Genomic DNA, 16,732 nt, shown 5'->3' with positions numbered 1-16,732 from the left:
GAGCTTGAAGGTTTAAAGATGAGCATGGGAACATCAGTTCTGCACGTGCTGGGAGGTTCTTCAGACTGTATTCTTTGGAAAGGTCATCTTTCTTTCCCGCTGTTGCTCCGCTACGTTGTTTGAAAAGCGACGGGAAAATAGATTGCAATATCAAACATGTTTGATAAAATAACCTCAAATATTCTGCGCTGTTTGCCAATTCTAGGAAAGATCCACTGAAAGCTGTTGGAAGAAACAGCAGTTCTGTTATATAAACTGAGGACTATGAACCTGAGAGCACAAATAAAAAAAATAGTTTGCAAAAGTTAAATGAATAGATTTTAAATGACGAGTGGTATGTCTGTGTGATGGTTAAAGTGGTTGTTCCAAACCTCTGCATCTTTGCAGAATCCTCATAAATAGCTGTACAATGACTTCTCCACTTCTCCACAGAAGTGTCTGCAGTAGTTATGCATCACACACTTGAAGACACTCGAAGCTAGACGAATTATTAAAAAGCTGCTGTGTTTCCACTAACATGCAATATTGCACCATCTTTGAGGTCAGCCCCTTCATGCTGCACTTCAGACTACTTGCTGTTAAACTTTGTGAGCATCTGAATCTCTCACTCTGAATTAAAGAAGTTTAAAAAGGCGAACCCTACGGTAGTCTCAGTCAAATATTTGCTTTTGAAGTGACATGATTTACAAAGGGGAATGTTAATGATGGGACTCAAGACTGTGCAGACTCAACCTGAGGGATAGTTCTACTTAGCAAGCGATGCCTATGGCATGTGTCTGCATGCTTCTCCTTTTTGTGTATAAATAGACAACAAATACTCCATCTGCTTTAAAGACTGTATTTGAATGGACTGCGATGGCTGTCCAGTTCTTCATTTTATGGAATCGGCATAGTTGCGCTTATTGATGAATTATTTTGCAGTAAATGATCTTCTGCTCACCTTGAAGACCAGTTCACCCATCAGTCCATTCCACTGACCGTCGGGCTGCAAGCTGCCGTATTTGTGGTCTGGAGCGACGTAGATCTCATACTTAAAGCCCAGGTAGTTAGACAGAGCATCCAGGACGTCAATGGAAAAGCCCTGGTACTTCTTTGGTTTCCCCAGAACGTTCTCGGACACCATTACAAACGGCTCCTCCTGGAAGAGAACGATCAATCAGTGTGTCAGTCAAGCACCCAATCAATGCACCGGCCACTCGAGCATTAAATCATCCATTACTCAAATGGCCATTATACCACTACAAGCGCTTAATCTGATGGTTGCAAGCATGTCACGGGGAGCCTACATTACACAAAAAAGGAGAACTTTCAAATGGTTAGTGGAACATCCATTAAATAAAACATACATTCTTAGTAAAAAAAAAAAAAAAGCTTGGACAATTGAATGAATTCTTTCCACTAACAAAGAAAATAAATGCATTTTAATGTTTTATGACGTGTTTATCATCCACTAGTATTCGTGTTCATCTGTCCTTTCACTGGCACGTTGCTGCTTTGAAAGCTTTCCTGCTGCCCACATCTGTGCCTCTAGGGCCATGAACTCTGCACTGTACTTTAACTGAGCAGTTACTGTGATCAAAAGAAAAAAAAAAAAAAAAAAACAAGTAGGCTAGAAGAACAAAACTCAGTGACCAGAAATAATTTTGGCTTCATCCTTCAGATGCTGACAAATGTACCAAAAGACATGCAGTGATATGCTATTTTTAAGATTCGCCCAGCTGTTAAAATTCTCGGCTAAGCTGGAATCAGGAGAAAATCAAGCCGCCCCCTGGCTCCCACAGTCTCTTACTCAGCTTTCTTTTTATTCACCGAGGGAAGCAGATTTAATAACTTATTTAAAGTATAACCTATTTAAGATTTTTTAAGTGAATTAGAATGATGAAAATCCATAACTGCATCATGCATTTTTATTTTTTATTTTTTTACTTATTCATTTTTAAATAGCGTCGGGATGACTGAAACTGCTTGTTTATCGATATCACCGTGTCGCGGAAAGGGCAGCTTACTTGAGGTTAAATGACTTCCAGGGATGCTGACATTTAGGCAATTAAATGAACAATAAGCGGGGAGAATCACGGCGTTTTTAAAAGGGAAGCAGAAAGCTAGCAGGAAGCTGGCCGCGGAGGGAGGCAAACAGCACCTTGGATTGAGTTTTCTTTCTTTGGCTGTCCACCACCACTCTTTTTCTCCTTTCTTTAATACATTCTTATTGATGAGTGAAATGTTGTAGGCTAAGATGTCACGCAGATTTACGAGGCCCTGTGCATTATTGACCGGGCACTGGCTGCACATTAAGCACACACACATACAGACACGTGCATATGCACACAGGCTATGCTACGCATTAACATGGCAGTTTCTAATCCTTTCTAGTGGCTGCAGTTCAATAAGCTATTAGGCAGTGAGTGGACATGCATGCCAAATCCCTTTCTCACCACAAGCATCCATCAATCACGGTACAAGCATCAACTAAAACATACATCCATGCATACTGTGTAACCACGACGTGCCACTGATTGCTTTCTTAATTTTAGGGCAATTTAAACCTTTACAAAACAAACATAGTGGAGGCTCACTACAGTTTTGTTTTTCGCATTTTAAGGATTGAATCATGCCGGTTAACACCACGGATAATTTAAATATCAGGGTTTTATGATCAGTAATTTTGCCATGAAGGCACAAGGATGTTACACACACGATGTTCCTTTAGTTCAAAGTTACGTGCGTGTACTCAGGCAATGCAACTTCTTCATTTTCTTTAAACAATCTCTCTCAGAAGGGCAGAACAATAAAAGTCTTGAGGGATCCAACAAATTAGAGAAGTGTCAATCAAACCAGGATTCAAAATGGCACACACACACACGTTGGCGTGCACGCACAGCCATGACGTACACACCTGTACTGCAGATGTACACACACGCACCCGTCCACATTATGCTAACACACACCCAGTAGCAGCAGCAGCAGCAAATCAATGCAAGAAAAGGAAATGAAAGTATTTTATCTAAATATGGTGCATTGTGGGTAAAGGCACAGTGAGTCTCTCCAGTGTGCCAACGCACGATTTTTCTCTGGTAAGGGTGCAGGTTGTTTGAGACGGATGTCATTGTGAGTTTGCTGCTCAACACATGACTGTTCTCTCCTTCGCTCAGACATGAACATGAAGTTTCCTTCCTACACTCGACAAGATAAACGCACACGCTTGAGTGCCACTGGTCTTTCTTTCTTTCTTCTGTAAGCTTGTTAATCATTGCCGCTGCTGGGGAGAATGAACTCTCTGAGCAAAATCTGTAGCAAAAAAAAAAGAGTCGTGCAGTTGCAGAAATACAACAATATATCAAATCTGGTTTAAAGAGGTTGATAAAAGTTTGCCTTTTGAGGAAATAATGAGTAGTATAATCGTCTAAACGTGTCCTCACAGTTTGGTCCGGCATACTCAGCTGATGGTTTCCTGATTTAAATCTTGCTGTAGTAATACTGCCTGACACTCATCTGACTCTCTTAGTTTTTCTCTGCTCTTATTTTGCAGTCTCGTCAGCTCTCCTGCCACTCACCAGCTGTAATATGCAACATTTGGCATCTTTCCACACCGCACTGTCTCCAGCTTTTTCTAAACATATGGTTAGGACACCTCATCTCGCTCCATCCATCCAACCATCCCTTTATCCATCCATCAAGGTTACAGTACTTCCCACTTGTCATCCTTGCAATATTATCTCACATCCCTCAATACCCAGTAATCCTCCTCTTCCATCTTCTCTTTGTCTTGCGGATATTGTTCCCATCTCTCATTGCCATCCCGCCTCCTCCCTTTCCTCAACACTAATTCCTTTGGCACGCGTTCATCCTCTCCCTCCTTGTGACTGGAAGTACCACATATGGCCTCGTCGCCGCTCGGGTGTTTCTGGAGACATGACAGGGGTAAGGAAGAGCAATTTTCCACAAAGTCTAAGTAATGGCATTTGAAGAGGCCTCTGAGGGAATGCCGGGACTGACAGAGACACGTGGTGATTCGCAGTACTCTGTGGATTTGTTTGTAAAATGTATTTTGGTAATCGGTGCAGAAGATTAGATTTTATATTGTTATAAAAATGAATTGTGGATATGAATTCTAAAACAACAGATAAGCTGTTCATAAAGGGACTCAATGGCAAAATGTTGAACTTTGGGAAGTATGTAAATGAATGCAGCATAGATTTAAATTTGTATCATTCTTTCAACGGTTCAACAGGTCCAACATATTTATAATGTGGGACACATCATTGTAGGTAAAGTCTGCTGTGTCCCATATGTTTACACAGGAATTACTGTGGCTTATGGGATTAGACGGCACCATGAACGGTATCATGCAGTGTCCTCAGCTCAGTCGCATTGTCGCACGTCTTCAATTTCTGTCATATGTCTGTATAGTATTACAATCTGATATCAGCATAAAAGAAACACCGTGTGACTGACAGAGTATTTTAGATGTTATATTTCTGCATAATTTAGCGTTTTGGGGGAGTGCACATGTAAATTACACTTGCGTTGCAACTACAATAGTTCTCCTGACTGAATGTTAATGGAAATTTTAATCTGATCATTATTATCAATTATTACAACATTTAATTGTTTCCAACATTGTCTGTGATTCCATTCTCACGGGAATCGGTCTTATCAAAGTCAGACTTCAAGTTCATATGGGGAAAACTTTATTATCTGCAAAACTGTAAACTTAAGTAAAAAAAAAAAATGGACATCATCTTTCTTTGGTTGCATATTTGGGCTGCTGTAGTGACTGTAGCTCGCTACGCATAAATGTGGAGCAGAACCCACCACATGTGGGTTCATCGTCAGAAAATTAAATAGTGTGGAGTACAGTGAGAAGAAGAAGACCCAGATGCTGAGATGAATCAGGCAAAAATAGAAACAGATGAAGAGAGAGAGAGGTAATTTATATTTGTCTGATTTTGCATCTTCAGAGGAAGCTCCACTCTAGACGTACAGATGTGACGTTTGCGAACGAACCGAATCTATCGACCGACTCGAATGATAGGAACCGAGTTGCAGTAGTGAGCTGTTTTTTTTTTTGGCTGTGTTTCACAAAGATGCACACAAAGGCTCCTCCTCTGCTTCTCCACTGAGTGAGACAGTGAAGCGTAGCAGAGTACACTCGCGGTGCCCGATATGCAAACACTGCATGACGTCATCTGAATCTATCTTCAATATATATTGGTGGGTTGTCCACGTTTTAATTATTCTTTAATACTGATTTTACCCTGTCATTCCTCTATCGGTGATAATTCCCATATTAAATGAGTTACCGTCATAAAATTAAATAAATATCAAAATGAGCCAGTCTTTTGAACGGCTCTTTGAAAGGAATGGATCCACAAGATCCGGCTACCTTCCAAGAGTCGCAAATCCCATCTACTTCATACTAATATCAATTTAAGCCACATTTGTGTCCATGATGGTTATACCACTGAGCCCTTTGGGGGGCCATAAAAATAATTATAGTGATGTAGCCATTTCTTGGTAACATCCATTTAATATTCAATACAGCCCCAGCTAATCTATAGCATTGATTGAGAGTCCCTGGCCCTAATAGAGGTATGATCTCATCACCAATTAAATAATCAATAACTACTCAACGCTCTGGATTATAGAACAGAATGAAGGCATTATTTTTCAAGTCAATGTTTGTGCATGTGTGCTTGTGCACATTACTGCTCACTTGCCTCTGTGTAATTTCAGGGCAAGGTGCTACATGGTGCTATGGGAGACCATTGCACCTCACAGACAGAAAACAGTTAAATCAGAGAAGGAAACACTGGAGGGCAACGCAGAACAATGTGTTCCAAAGGTCCCTAAAGAAACCTTCACATCATGCACACACTCTTGCACAATCAGGATTTGCCCTGCAACCATCCACACATAAAAGGAACACAGTACATCTGGGTAGCACTCTGGACATTTCACACAGTTTATCTGTTTCTGTCTTTAGGCCCACAAAGGTAACACACACACACACACACACACACACACACACACACACACACACACATATTTACACAAACAGAACTACAGAACATGGAGGGTGGAGGAGCAACAAAGAACTTAAATGTGCACACAAACAGCACACCCTTTCCCATCACTGGAGTCATTCCTTAGTAACACCCTGCTCTAGAGATGGGGGGAAAAAAGAGACATATTCAAAAACAAAATCCCTTTCACCTTCAAGGATAATAAAAAATCAAAGACTGGAAAAAAATTAGAGAGGGAAAAGGGGAACACCACAAAGATGTCTAGCATTATTTCGTTTTCTCTCTCTCTCTCTATCTCTCTGTTTCTCACTTCAAAGACAGGATATGAAGAATTTACAGCAGTGAATCTTTAAAGCACTCATGGGATGTACTCAAATCGATTCTGCAGGCGAGACAGACAGAGGTGGTAAGCTGCAGACCCACTACCATCAAGACTCCAGCGGTCTTGACGATGGTGGGTCTCTATCATGTAGCTGTCAATTGTCGATCAGGAAGCTAATTAAATTATGATCAGGTGGTCCATCAGTAAGCTCACCTTGCCACATTTTCTCTGTATTTAACCATCTCTGATTCCTCTCTTTCCTTTCAGCGCATTGCTTCATAAATGTTTGTCTGCCATTTTTTCACATAAGCACTCAGCCTGTCCCTTTGCTGTATCTCCGCAGAGATGGAACTGAATGATGGGCAGAGAACTAGACAAAGGGACAGATTTACAATAGAGCAAAAGGCTGAAGTCTGACATGCTGGCGCGAATCACAACAGTCCCTTTTCATTCTTCACGGGAACAACAGGAGAATTTTCAAACAGGGAACACTGAGACAGCTCCTTTCTGTGCTCGGACAATCGGGAGAAGAAGAAAAAAACAAAAAAACACAGAAAAACAGACATGCACAGATTAACACACCAGCCAGCTATACTCACCAGAACAGTGACGACTCGTAGCACGACTCCCCTCATGTTATTTTCCAATTTCCTGTCTGTCAGTGTGCCATTCAATCCGTGAACTGGATCCCACGTTGCCAGCTGCAATGTGCACAAACACACACACACAGGGACGGCAAACAGTTAAAATCAAATAAGACACCAGTTTGGGTTTACAGATCAATAAACTAAAGGACAAAAAGGCAAAGGTAGTCCGAGAGAGGGTGTGAGGTTTACGCTGTAAATGTCACGATGAAGGTAGAACACCATAGGTAAATGCTCATTTAACTATCCTTCTACCCAGTCCACCTGCTGAATATTTAATCTTCCGGTGTCCTACTTTCTCTTATGTCCCACTGTTGTACAGAATGTAGTAGTAGTTTGTTTGCTTGTTGGTTGTTAAAGATGACAATGACATAACATGCATCCTGGTGCACTATGGTACTTACTTATTTATTATGTCATGCACATACAAGTGTCCAGCCCACATGGGTACACAAATGCAATGAAAAGCGCATAACTCATAAAACCATCCATACTTCTCATCTGTGTCCCCTGTATGTGATACGTGTCATATTGCTGAGGGTTCACTAGCGCATCTTTTCTGGTTCTGTCCCAAATTGCGCAGTTTTTGGTCAGCTATATTTGAGCAGTTGTCAAAAGCCTACTCCAGAATCATTCAGCCTAACCATGACCTGGCCATCCTTGGATGCTCTGCCGAGACTTCTGATTTTCCACATGGCACTCAGGTCGCTCTGCACCTAGGGATGGTGGTGGCTAAGAAACTTATTCTCCTAACCTGGAAGTGTACCATTCCACACACCTTTGCTCATTGGCTCAGCAAGATGTTAGTTAGAGGTTAGTAGGTCAATCTACAGACCCTGGATGATGATAACAGGTAACTCCGGACTCAACGGGGAATAGCACTAGCATATCATACCAAAATATTGGTGAAATGAATGAGTTTCGTGGCAGATAATGCGTTATTTAGAGGCTGCGTTTCGGTGCCCCAGTCACTCCCACTATATGGATATACGCGGTGCTCCGCTGGATCTAAATATTGTCCGAATGACTCCAAATGACACCAAAGTTATGTGGGTGAGTAAATGATCGTATTTTATGCCAGAAATAAGGTCCAGGTTGTAAAAAAACGGTAATTATCCTTTAATAGTGTAGCCCTTAAATTATGATGTAATGAGCGATAGAAATTTTAATAATGGACTTCTTTCTCACCTAAATCATATAATAAACACAACTGTCTGTCTTCAGAGAGATCAGTAAAGCTCTTTTCTCTATAGATACTGCGCACACAGACATCTTTAGAGTTTGGATAGATTCTGCTTCACATACGGCTCCACACTGTTGTTGTTCTTAATTTAGGTCTGCACCAAACATCCACAAGACCAGTTTTCTTTGTACATCAGGAACAGTTTGTACTCAGCGTCATTAATACTGCACAGTCATCTAATTTGGAAAATAAAAATAGAGCGAGTCAATTATGCAAATAAGGATTTCAACTTACTAATACATAAGTGTCCAGACAGAATGTCCCAATTAAAAACATTTTTCTTTCCATTATTCAGGCATATTCGCAGTTCTGTTCCGGAACTGAATCACATCACATCTGTGTCATTATGACATTTGGAGGTCCCTATTCCATATACTCACTATTAACCAAAACAAAATAAGAACACATTGTTCTTCTCTGTATCGGCTGAATTACATAAAATTGAGGTGCTCATCCAAAGCAAAAACTAAACTTCTATTGCCACTGACATACTGTTTTGGATTTATCAGGGTTTACCATTGAGCCAGAACATTGAGGACTGCTTGTTAATCATTTTCTGGCGCTGCTGTTAAAATGATATAATTAGCAAGTGGTATGCTAACAATGAGATCATCTTCTTAAACCCCCTGCTCAGAAGATTTCAATTGAAAGCCTCGCTCACATAAGCAGAGAGCAGTGTCAGTGACGGGCTGCACTGTACTCGTAAAAATGATGGTGATTTTCTTTAATTGGAAAGTGCTTCATGGGTCTGATCCAGATGTCTGTGTTTACAGAAATTCCATGAGTCTTTTTCCCTGGACCACATTATTTAATATGTGGGCTGTCTTATGCTTTCAATAAAATATTGTTTTTAGCTTCAAAGATCAAACTAGCCTTTTCCTCTGGAGAGAGAGAGAGGCTGTATGAGAAAAAAAAAACATATAGAAGTGATTTAGCTGTCTGCTATTCATAGACAAACACACAACAACACAAGCGCACTATGATACACACAAAATTGCACAGCATGATTTGTGCTTAAAAGAAAACACAAGCACACCAGAGAAGCAGAGGGCATGCTGCGGAGGGAAATATGGGATAATCCATTTTTCTAAAAAACCCAAAGTTACTGTTGAATGTACAATTCCCTGCCAATTCTGACCAATTCCCTTTTGGGACAAATACTTATAGTAAAGCTTAGCTGGGCATGCTTCTTTTCATGCCCCGCCATTTAGATAACATTTCGTTTCCAGTTTGAAGACAGAAAAGAAGGGAACGGCTTAAGTCGCTCAGCTGAAGCTCTATAGAGTCAAAAGCCGGTTTTCATCAGAAGCCTGAACTACAACACAATGATAGTTGCACAGCTGTCCAATGAGCAACTGGGAAAGAGTTGATAGTGACACATTCACATACATTTGATGTCTTTTTAAAGGCCCTTTAAGCACATTTTAGAACTCCACGTGTGTTGTTTTGTTCTATATTGTCTGATACCTTGTTACACTGTTAGCTAGAGATGAAGTCCAATCAACTAGAACTAACAACGGCAAAATAGATGTACCAAACCTGTATGTTATTAAAAGGGTGTAATTTCCCTTTAAAAGCTCTACATAGTTTTGACATAGTATTCAATTAGTTTGCCAGATCAGCGCTGTTAAGCCTGACTGAGACCTTCTTGACTTTTAAAGCAAATAAAGTTTACTGAATCTGAATCTGAATTTGAATATATGTCTTTCTTACACATTGAGGTGGAACATCTTTCTTATTCTTATTAGCACACAGTTCAATGACCTAACATATTACTTATCATAGAGTCACAGACCTTCAAAGTCAGCAGAAAACATCTGTGAGTGTGTACAGAGAGTCTGTCTTAATGCTGTTATACACATCAGCCAGGTAAATTGTAATGCATGCTATCCTCGTTTCAGCCTGGAGGGGGAGATGTGGAGCTAGCATCTTGCCTTGACTTCTTTCTCTATTTCAGAAGGTGCAAAGAAAAACAAAACAAGTGTTTGTAATGTTCTGTTTCTCTGAAGATGAGGAAACAAACCTTCACTTTATAAGAGAATAAACTGCATCCTTCCTGCTGCAATCCCACTGTCAATAAAGCTTGTAGTAGAGTGTAGTGATTGGATGCATACGCCCAGTTCTCCACAAACACTGCCTGTATACTGTAACCCTTTCCAGTCATCTGAGTATATGTTCCATGTATATTGCATGTGCATGTGCCAAGAGATGTGAATAACACTTACAGAAAAGATAAAAAGAAAAGCACTAACGAGAGACAAACATCGCGAAGGCTAGTTATTTAAACAACGTAAAACTCAGGGGGTACAGACTAAAGGCAAAAAGAAAGAGCAGGAGACTAAAAAAAGTATAGATGAAAAAAGAGCACTGATATGTGGTGAGCAGACGTGATGAGACACACTGCAAAAGGTGAATTTACACCAGAGTAGCTGCTGTAAATGCCCGTAAAAAACGTGAGCATGTATAATCAATAAAACATTAGTGGTGCAGCCAAACGCCACCAAGAGAATCGATAGAACTGGAGAGGCTACCACTTTACATTCATACCTGAGCACACCTGCAGGAAATAAAAACCCAGACAGTAGCACACATAAATCTGAAAGATTCATGGAAAAGACTATGTTGGAGGCCAGTTAAATAAAAAAAGAAAGATCCCACGCAGTGAGACATGGGCGCAGGCGCGAAATAGTAAGGAAACCTAATCGGTCGATCTGTGTCCCTGGATACAGCTTTCCCATTTTTATGAGAATCAGACTCAGTATAACTTTAAATGATAATGTATTCCCATTGGCAATATCTGTCATCCTTCCATAAGGCAGCGCAGCCTCATGGCAGTTATGTTATTAATGGATTTGTGTACATGGAAACAAATTTCCTGACCCCAGCTTGTATGACGGCGGGGTACCAGCACATAGAGACACCGTCAAATGTCTTAGGAGTCTGGAAGGATGGTCCAATCACACACAAGACTTTGACTCTGATGTGGAATTGTTGCTGGCGTTGGAAACAACAAAAAAAGTTTGTGACTATTTCACAAACTCTTACAAAACCGTGCTCAACATGGACACTAAGGAGCACTGAAAGAGTACATCGCAGCACATGTCTGTTACAGATAAGTTAGGTTTGGTCACAGAGGAGTAGCAGAGAAGTCGCATGGAGACCAGAGTTCTTGAGTAGTGTTTTCTTAACTATAACAAACCATGATAAAGTGCAAAACGAAATGGTGTTAGAGAGCTCCTCTATATACAACCTGGACCTTATTTCTGGCATAAAATACAATCCATATAACTTTGGTGTCACTTGGAGTCATTCGGAAGATATTTAACTCCAGCGAAGCGCCATGTATATCCATATAGTGGGAGTGATCGGGGCACCGAAACGCAGCCTCTAAATAACGCATTATCTGCCGCAAAACTCGTTCATTTCACCAATATTTTGTTATGATACGCTAATGCTATTCCCCATTGAGTCTGAAATGAACTGTTATCTATTCGCGGACATGCACTAGCGTATCATAACAAAATATTGGTGAAATGAACGAGTTTCGCGGCAGATAATGCGTTACTTGTAGGCTGCGTTTCGGTGCCCCAGTCACTCCCACTATATGGATATACGCGGATCTAAATATTGCCCGAATGACTCCAAATGACACCAAAGTTATATGGGTGAGTAAACGATTGTATTTTATGCCAGAAATAAGGTCCAGGTTGTAAAAAAAAATGGTAATTCCTCTTTAAGGCCACAGCCTTGGGGAAAAGTAATGATCAAATGTAAATAAGTGAACCTTAGCAAGCACGCCTGCCTCTGCATACTGTAATCACAGCTTGCACAGAGACCGTTCAGCCGTATGGCTCTCAACCCAGAGCTTTACGTTTAAAATCAGCGTGATTGTACGGAGACAAGATTAACTGATAATGAAAGAGTTTCCTGCACCGCCTTTGGACGACAGGAATTCTGTTGTCATTTTACCCTTAAGGGAGGCACTTGATATTGATTCCTCAGGACTGCATTAATAAAACAAGAGTTCCTGAAAGACTAAAAGATAACCATGCTGCTGCACTAATTATCAGCAGTTTCCAAAAACATCTGTTTTGGCCATTGTGTTGAGAAGCCAAATCCCTCGGAGAGGATGCGTAAGGTCAAGGCCGGACATTGTGCGGGTTGTGAAAAAGACAGCAAGAAGAATATTACAGCAAATACAGGGGTGAATATTCTGCAGCGCTCTGCAGTTTGAACTGCATTCTCTGTTCAGCCTCACGGTTAAGGTGAAACACATCAATCAACAAAGCAGAACCCTACAGTAATAAGAGGCTATCAATCAGGGTCACGCTGTTTAGCAAATGCATGTGACTTCATTGAGTCATTCATTCACACCCACACACTATGCATTAATATCTAAGTTAATTTTACTCCCTCACGCTTATATGGACTGACTTATACATTGTTTTGAATGCTATGATTAAATGAGTCATTAACAGCCACTGCAATTAGTATTTTTATCATCAACTTCTGTAGGTGATGAAGATGTATTCAGCTATGGTTATTCTACAGATTGCTTGTTCTTAATTGCACCGTCTTCACGGAGATCTTCAAGGTTCACTTGTATTTTAACTGTGCAACTGTGCGGTACCAGATAATTTTAAAGGTCAGTTCAGCCACCTTCCTCTATCTCCTCCTCACTGCTTCTGTAATTAGTTAAAAATAACTAATTACTAATATTTAATAACATTGCTGCAATTTACATCAGACAAAAAAAGTCTTTAATGCATTTTTACACATTTATCTGATATACTACAATTTTAAATGTTATAATTATATACATACAGTAAGTAGGTTTATATGAATGTGCATTTCCTCTTTGTTATCCATAAAGAATGGATGAAAAAGGGGAAATGAGAGAGAGAAACCTGAGTCAGACTGAAATTAAAGAACATACTCAATATTTCAACACGACTGGATTCACCTGAATATCAATATTTATAAGGCTTTGACTTTCATGCAACAGGAAAAGTGTGGAAGCTGCGTTGCATGTGTGTGTGCGAGTGTGTGTGGACACGTATGAGTGAGGAGCTAAAATGGCCTCAGCTTATCTTCACAGCTCCAGATAACCCACCCGCACCCCCGCCACTACCCCGACAGTATGAAATAAATGCGCATTTGTGGGTGTGGGTTTATGTGTGCATGTTAAGTAAATGGCCCACTGTGCCGAGACCATTAGAATGTAGACTCAGGCTTCAAAACTCTGCCATTAGCATCCTGAAAAGCCTCCCTTTCCAGTCCTCTGGCGCAATTTCTATTTACTTCTCTCTGCTCCTCAGTATTTTCATCATTCTTATCTCATTCTGTTTATCTCACCTTGTCAAAATTTTATGTACGCAACATTTGATAATTTAATCATATGAGATCCAGCACAAAAAGGGTGGCGAGCTCTAAGAAAAGAATGTCCGACCTATACTTTGGCCGAATGAAACACTGTAAAATACTGAGAATGCCAAAAAATGAAAAATAAACTTCTCCAGCCAATGACAATCACTTAAGTAAGGCTCTAAAGCTCTACAGACTGTATTTATATAAAGTCTTTCACTTGAACAATGGAAGTTACTTTGTGATTTGACCTACATATTATGCCTTACTGTATTCACTTAGAACAGGGTAATCATACACAGTAACACAATACCGCTCAGTGACACACAAACACGTGGGAATACACTGTAAAACTTAAAACAGGAATTTTAGAATCAACTAGTCTTTTCTTGTTAGTTTTCATAATAATGAATATGATGCTAACTATGCTAAGTGCTTAGTGCTGATTACTTACAGGACCACGTTCTCCACGTAACTTGAAGAAGCTTCTGTTTATGGTTAGGGTTAGCAGAGAAAATGTAACTGTAAATGCAACTATTACCAGTTTATGAGACAGCTGATCACAGATCTTAATTTAATAAGGTGTTGAACTTATTTTTCTCAAGTTCAAAACTCATAACACAACCTTGGCCAAGCAAGCGTGTGATTAACTACTTAATGAGTTTATTAGGCATACTGACTAAACTCAGATTTGCTCTGATCTTTGCAACAGTTTAAAAATCAAAACAACACGTAGCTACCGCAGAGCTTTGCATTCACACCGAGACACATGGTTTCAGAACGACTGCAACTACAGCATCACAGACCATGCTATGCTAGCTTACTCAAACTAAAGCTAGGATTCCGTGTCAATGTACTGTATGTTCAAGTGTGCAAAATGTGGGAAATTTGACGCTGTATGCCTAAAATTAGCCAGCACATGTGTCTAAACGTGTTCTCCAACATAAACTGAGTTTGCATGTACACTCTGGCCACATCTTAGCACCAGAATGGCAGTCATGACCCAATAGGAACTTCAATGTCCTGTCCACAAACTACAACATCCAATGTGAGCCCACAGAAAGGAAGAATGTGTCCCTAACCAGTTCTATAGGTGACTCTCACTTTATAGAACCAAGTGAGAGTCACCAAGTGAGAGTTTCTGCCTTGTCAAACTTCTATTACTCAATACCAGTAGCAGTTAAAGTAATTATGAATGTGTTATCCAAAAAAGTGAAAAGATGTTTCACCACTTGTAGCTTCTTCAGTTCTAGGCGACTGGTGGGAAGTTTGAGGTTTAAGTAGGAAACTTCTACTTGTTTGTGTAAACAACCAGGAACCAGAGCAGCTAATTTCCATTAATGGTTGGGTACTTACCTGTCGTTGGGGGGGGGGGGACCAGAGTCCACAAACATCCAAATCTTTGCCAGAGGAGACCGATGGTTTGAAAGAGGAGTAAAGGACGCCATCTACGACAGATTGGAAAAGCCTTCCCTAAACTTCCCACCAGTCCCCTAGAACTGAAGAAGCTACTCGGATGAGTGGTGAAACGTCTTCTCAAAAAAACTCTAGTTTGCCTTTTTTAAACGCTTTTTGGATATACCATGACCTGGATGACTGAGAACCTTCACAGACAATGTGTTACTTTTCAAAAGAGACCTGAACCTTACAATAGGTTAAACAGCTTTCAATTTACTTTGGGTAGAGGTATGTCAGCTCGGATAGGTGTTTTAGACCCTGAGCATATTATTGCCCTAACTCTAACCTTAAACCAAAACAACGGGGCGTTGCTTTTAAGCAATCGGTAACATATTTATCTCCCCACAACATGAGTAATACAAGCTCACATACATTATATTGTGTGTTATATAGTAAGTGTTACACCATAGTGACCTGACATACAGCCTACATTAGTATAACAGTGAATAAAAGGGACACACTTTGTTCATCCTCCCACCTCCAACATCACCTAACACTTCAAAACAGACACAAACACGTTTAACAAGTAACAAGTAATTGGACCATTGACTGCCGCTGTGTGTGGGGGGGCTGTTACAACGCTTTCACTCCACAGAAGACTCACACACCCACCCTGCACACATTTAGATGAACAAAAACCACACACAAGAGCACACAATCAAATAACGACAGGCATCCTCTTGCCTAAATGGCATTTGCAATCGCTAAGGGTTGATATGAGATTTCTCACATTCTCTCCCTGTGGCAAACACATTAAAGTGCGCTGTGCAAAAAAAAATAAAAAAAAAATAATACAAAAAGTGGCTTTTTGTCTGATTGTTACATACATGACTTGTTGTGATTCAAAGTGCAATCGATGGCAGGTGGCATTTTGAGGCAGTGGAGGTGGGGAAAGTGTACGCAGCGCTGGCAAAGCTGCAACGGAATCAATATGCAGAGGAAGTTGTAAAACACAACCATACGAATAACTGTGGTCAAATATTACTGCTGGTATACAAAAGAGATGCTCGTGTAAAACTGGACCTGGGCGACTACTGTATTAGCAACCACACTTCCTCCCACCTTACATGAAGAGCTCCACCGGTGGAGGGCGAGATGTGATTTTGGTCTTTCTAATATAGTGTTATATTGAACTGCTGGTTGAAGAGTACCCTTAGCGCCCAGTACTTTAACAATCCATTCTTCCCCCACAACTCGAGAAAATACTACAGGTTTTCTTCCCTCTGTGCTAACCTTGTTTCACCTGCCCAAGACTGCTGTGTTGATTCCAGCCTCTGTAGCTCTACAACACTCCCTCTGTTGACTCTGCCAAACACTCATACACCTGCCACTGCAGCAAAGAGACAGTAGCCAGGGACAAACACAGACAAGCTGCTGAACTGTTTCACTATTACTGTCTCCCAATGCATCCCCTTTCTCCCCCGCTGATGAGCAACATGTGTGTCAGTGCAGTCTCTGAACAGCTTGGGCACCAAGCCTTCCTTCTGTCCTCGCCCCTGTGTTTCTCTACTTTAATCCCTCTGTCGCCCAAGTGGTTGGAAGACATGTTTTAAGAAAATGAGCTAACAAGTCCAAGTCTCTCTCTCTCTAACTAACTAACTCTCCCTCTCTCTGTCTGTCCATATAACAGAGTGGACAGCTTGATGCAGCAAGCAGTCCAGGCTGCACCGGTATC

General features: G+C 40.7%; 1 protein-coding gene across 1 annotated transcript in view; it reads right to left on the bottom strand.

Annotated features, from left to right (window-relative positions):
• Positions 1-16,732, bottom strand: part of grid2 (glutamate receptor, ionotropic, delta 2) — a gene marked incomplete at its 5' end in the record, with an annotated part of 464,751 nt that overhangs the window by 105,455 nt on the left and 342,564 nt on the right. The window contains 2 exons of the mRNA XM_084550704.1: positions 941-1,138; positions 6,948-7,049. Of these exons, the coding sequence (XP_084406830.1) occupies positions 941-1,138; positions 6,948-7,049 (300 nt within the window). The remainder of the gene's footprint in view (positions 1-940; positions 1,139-6,947; positions 7,050-16,732) is intronic.

This window comes from Chelon labrosus, assembly GCF_963514085.1.
Source record: "Chelon labrosus genome assembly, chromosome: 9".
NCBI classification, from domain to species: domain Eukaryota; kingdom Metazoa; phylum Chordata; class Actinopteri; order Mugiliformes; family Mugilidae; genus Chelon; species Chelon labrosus.
The sequence above is the reverse complement of the archived record's forward strand: the minus strand, read 5'-3'. Positions and strand labels throughout refer to the sequence as shown.